The sequence below is a fragment of the Ictidomys tridecemlineatus genome, chromosome 4, assembly GCF_052094955.1.
Source record: "Ictidomys tridecemlineatus isolate mIctTri1 chromosome 4, mIctTri1.hap1, whole genome shotgun sequence".
Taxonomy (NCBI): domain Eukaryota; kingdom Metazoa; phylum Chordata; class Mammalia; order Rodentia; family Sciuridae; genus Ictidomys; species Ictidomys tridecemlineatus.
In genome coordinates, this window is record NC_135480.1 from 53945471 (window position 1) to 53950909 (window position 5439).

The 5439-nt window shown below is 37.6% G+C and overlaps 1 protein-coding gene across 1 annotated transcript; it reads left to right on the forward strand.

The window, feature by feature from the left end:
• The first annotated feature begins 848 nt into the window (after nucleotides 1-848).
• On the forward strand, nucleotides 849-1793 carry LOC144376779 (olfactory receptor 10A3-like). The gene has a single exon (XM_078045056.1). The coding sequence runs from the start codon at nucleotides 849-851 to the stop codon at nucleotides 1791-1793; it is 945 nt and encodes a 314-aa protein (XP_077901182.1).
• The last annotated feature ends 3646 nt before the right edge of the window (nucleotides 1794-5439 follow it).

Sequence of the window (5439 nt, forward strand, 5' to 3'; positions counted from 1 at the left end):
ACTTGATGAGGAGATTGGGGTGAGAGAAGAGAGAGAGTGGGAGAGAGTGGAAACTTTGAAATTGCAACTCCAGATTGACTAAAAAGTGGGTTTGTCCTCAAATCATCATGGTCACAAAGAATAATCTTGAATCTCTGGGGCTAAAAATTTCATATCCCAGTAAATCCCAAACAGAATTGGCCAAAAATCAATAAGAAATTAATAAGCCTGAAGCCTATTCACATAGTCTAGTGTTGTTTTCTGAGAGAGGTGCATTTGAATACAACTTTCCCTGAAAATTCTTGTGGAATGTTGTCACCTTCAAATGTCACACAAAGCTTATTGGTTTTGAATCTAATAAATATTTACATAAATTTACATAAAATTCAATATAACTGAATTATTATAAAAATTTGGATTAGCTTTTTTTTCCATTTATCTTCTTTTTATACTATATTTTCTATCTCTCCATTTTTATATATACATAAGTTGAATAAAATGAAAAATACCTGTGGTAATAATACGGGATTAGAACCAGTGTTAGAAAATATCTATATTTACTTAGAGTATATTTAGTTTAAAACTACATAGTGAATAAGTTGCAATAGAACTTGATAGCACTTTGCACTTTTAAGTCCAAATTTCTAAATAAGAATTCTTCAGGTTTCCTTTTATATTAGAAATAGTCACTAATGTTAGTATTTTGCCTTTCTCTAAATGTTTCAACCTCAGTTTTTTGGAAGATGTTTCCTCGTTTCATCCTCTGCTAGAATTTCTATGCAGAATTCAGGCTGCTATTCTCAGCCTTTGGACTGTGACTTTATTCTTTGATTATGTCTGCAGAAACAATATAGGGCTTCTGTACTGCAATGAAAAGACAAAATCAAAGCTCTGTGGTTGAATTCATCCTCTTGGACTTCTCTGACTTTCCTGAACTTCAAGAGGAGATCTTTGGGGTTTTCTTGGTTATTTATCTGATGACCCTGATGGGAAATGCCATCATCATAGCCACCATCTTGCTGGACCAGACCCTCCACATCCCCATGTACCTGTTCCTGCAGAACTTATCTGTGGTGGAAGTGAGTTTCAGTGCAGCCATCATGCCTGAAATGCTGGTGGTCCTGACCACTGAGAAAACTACAATTTCTTTTGTGGGCTGTTTTGCACAGATGTATTTCATTCTTCTTTTTGTTGTGAATGAATGTTTTCTCCTAGGGGCAATGGCTTATGACCGATTTGCTGCCATCTGCTGTCCTCTGACCTACCCCATGATTATGAACAAGAGGGTGTTTGTGAAATTAGTCATGTTCTCATGGGTCTCAGGGATCATGGTGGCTACTCTGCAGACCTCATGGGTATTCAGTTTTCCCTTTTGTGGACCCAATGAAATTAGTCATATATCTTGTGAAACCCCAGCAGTGCTGGAACTGGTTTGTGCAGATATCTCCTTGTATGAAATCTATGCCTTCATAGGCACCATTTTGATTATATTGCTTCCTTTCTTGTTGATACTCTTGTCTTATCTTAGAATTCTCTTTGCCATCCTGAAGATGCCATCAACAACTGGGAGGCAAAAGGCCTTTTCCACCTGTGCCTCTCATGTCACATCAGTCACCCTCTTCTATGGCACAGCCAGTATGACTTATTTACAGCCCAAATCTAGCTACTCACCAGTAACCAAGAAACTGATGTCTTTGGCTTACACATTGCTCACACCCCTGCTGAATCCCCTTATCTACAGCCTGCGAAACCATGAGATGAAAAAGGCTTTGGTGAAATTATGGCGGAGAGCAGTGGTTTTACACACAGTCTGACTTGTTAAGAAGCTATATATTTGCTTATTACTCAACAGAACTCTGTTTGAATTTAATAAGTGATGAAAACAGATTCCATTTCTTGATATTAATGAGTTTGCATTGTTGTATTCCTTGAGTTTGAAATGTATCAGGAGATTCTTCTCTTTTAATACTGTGGTGTTATCATCTGTTTTGAAGAGATACTAAGTTCCTTAGCACATGATCCAATAGTCTAGGCATGCATTTCCCTATTATGGGCATCCACGTAATTATCAGACTATTGTGATTAAGATTATGTTTCATTAAATATCTACTTCAATAGGTTTCTATGTATTGATGCTTTTATTTTGATATGATCATTTCCTCAAAGGTCATTCTCTTAGAATGAATGATATTTACACATAAACATGTATGTGTGTGTGTGTGTGTGTGTGTGTGTGTGTGTGTGCGTGTGTGTGCTGGTTGAGATCCAACTGGAAGCCTTGCATATGCTAAGCATGTGCACAACCACTGTGTTCCACACCCTTCCCTTGTTTATATATTTTAATTGTTATTTTAGAGTTACTTCTTTAAATGCTTTTAACTAATTCTGACTAACCTGAAAGCTCACTGAAATTCACTAACAGCTGTAACCTCAAGAGACCAACAAATAGTGGGTGTGATTTTTTTTTCTGGAGAGAAAAGTCTTTTCAACGAGTCAGTAAGAAAATGAATTATTGTTTCAGGATGAAATGAGTTCTACTTCATGGGCTCATACTGGGATCATCCAAAACTGTATTTCTCTTGGTATTTATATATTTATGCAACAATGCATATATTTTCTGGACCTCTCATGTGGCAATATTAAGTATTGTTTTCACTTGGAGCCACTACATTAGAGACTTTTTTCGTATCTTCCTTTGTAGGTCAAAATGCCCTCAAATTGTTTATAAACAATTTTGTTTTGTTTTGTTTTGTTTTTTAGTTGTGATAGAACTTTATTTTATTTATTTATATGTGATGCTGAGAACTGAACCTAGTGCCTCACACATGTCAGGCTACTATTGGGTCACAGCCCCAGCTCCAGCTAGTGGTTTTTTATTAATTATATTGGGAAAATAATATAATCCATGAGTTATGCCTATTTTCTAGAATCCTTGCATTTCCTGACTTACAGTGTGAACTTTTCAGAGTGAATAATCTCACAGGTGCAAAATCTGGAACATTTCATACTTTGTAGTAATGTTCTCTCTCTCTCTTTCTATATATATAGATAGATATAGATATAGATATAGATATAGATATATAGGTATATATCTAGATATAAAAAGCAGGCATTGAACCCAGGGGCACTTAATCACTGAGCACCAGCCACAGCACCATCCCTGCTTTATATTTTATTTATAGACAGGCATTGCTGAGTTGCTCAGAGGCTTTCTAATTTGCTGAGGAGGGCTTTGAAATTGTGCTCCTCCGGTCTCAGCCTCCCAAGCCACTAGGATTACAGGCATGTGTCATTGCACCTTGCTAGTACTTTTTATTTTGTTTGTAGTTTATTGTGCATCACAGCTGTGAAGGAAAAGAAAACATAACTTGAGCATAACAATCATATCAAATGGGGAAAGTAGTGAGACTATATTCCAATTAAGTTTCAACATATTGATTTAGTATTGAATATTCAATGTTATTCAAATTATCATGGCTACTAAAGTATAATTTGAATAAAATTGGTAGTGTGATATTAATTAAGATTAGGCATACAGATTCTGCCTCATGTAGGGTTTCTTATAATTTGCACTTGTTATTTGGGGATAAGCTATTCATACTTCTACTCATGAAATATCTATACTGTTCTTTTGGTTTATGATAGTTAACCTAGACTAAATTATTATTTTCCCCTCATTCCTTTTTTATTTATTCAGCAAATATTTATTTTGTAGCAGTGGTAGGGTAAATACTGTTTCAAGTACTGAGGATATAATGGAGCTCATTTCTCTACAGAATTGGTTCACCTGAGGTTTGATCCAACATTCCAAGACAGCTGGTGTGAAAAGTCAGAATGAAGTAGAGAAAAAGGGAGTAAATAAGAAAATGTCTTTTGAGGGATATTAAAAAGTATAGAGGCAAAGCCGCAATGAAAGAACAGAATATAAAAGAGAGGGAAAAACAAGGAGAGGGTTTCAGGGTGGGATAGGATTTTGTCTATCATTCTGTTTCAGTATGTATTTTTCCTATTTCCTTAGAACAGACTGTGTCTAAGTTGCAGCTCACGCAGGAAGCAGCAGTACCTGGCAAGACCCCCACCCTGTGTGCATGGAGCCTGGGCATGAGTCCTGGAAGTAGGGATGTGAGAGACCCTGGTACTCATCTGTCCATTTTAATATGAGGCTTAGGGAGAGAGAAAAGGACACAGGAAGGTCCCTGTGTCTCTTCACCTATCCTCACCCCAGCCCCCAGGGAGACCCATTCTCTACTCAGCCTTATAAACTTTCTAGGACTGGAGGAGTGATGGACAGGAAAAGAAACAGAAAGAAAACAGAAAGACCCAAACAAGCAGAGATTATGGGGAGGATGTGTTATTTGCTTGGGTATCCCAGAAGTACATTCTCTTCAACCCTATTTCTCTCTTGATCTTTTTCTCCCACTTTCTATGTCATATTCACTGTGGGATGGCACAGCAGGAAGGCCCTAGCAAAATAAGGACTCCTTGACCTTGAACTTTCATCCTCCAGAAACGTAACAAGTGTCTGTTCTTTATGAATTACCCATGTCAGGGATTCTGTTAGAGAAGCACAAAATGGACTAAGACACCAAGAAAGAAGTGACTCTCTTCTTAAGGCAAATTAAACTTTGCTCTTTTGTTGGGAATTGCAACTGTCATCTGTTAAATTTGAATGACCAGGCAAGTCCTCTTCTCCATCTCCTTGGGATCATTCTTAGTTCATGAAAATTTTCAAGCCTTACTTATACTTAAGAATGCCTCTCCTAGGGAGTGTGACATTCAAGTGGCTTCTCTTAGGGAAAAAGAACAAATGGATAGGTAGAAATGATAACTAGGAAAGTTGTTTTCATTCTTCCATGGTTAGTTAAAAAAAAAAGCCCCTCCTCATCCTATTGATCCTTTGAGCAAGGCTCCATCTGCATTAGTAAGAATAAGCTGGGATATGCTGCTATGACAAACAGCCCCAAATTGAGCACAGAAATGCCCCAAATCTTTCTTCATTTAGGCAAGGTCTTCTACAGACTAAAGTGACTCCTTAGAGCAACTGTCCTTGATGCAGGGACCCAGAAATGCAAACTACTCTAATGTAACGTGCCCACCTTCTTCTCAAAGCCAGGCTTCTTCTTCCTCTTGCTACAGAAGAAGCATTAACAACTTCTAAATCCAAGGGGCTAAGAAATGTTTTTCCTGTGTGCCAGGAGCAAGAAAAGAACAGAAAATAGATTAGAGTTTTACCAACAGCCTTAAATGCACATCCATTGTCTGCTGCCCTTGCTTTCTACTTCTACCTTAACTTTGCTTTGGATTCCACCAGTTGCCCTTCAGAGTGTGCTCACTCTCCCAGTGACTGATGGTGAACCTGGGAAACCTGGCTTTTCTTCTGGGATCACAGGAACTCAGTCACCTACAGGATCCTCTTCCTGGAGAATGCTTTAATGTTTTACTTTGTTTTTTTTTCTTTTC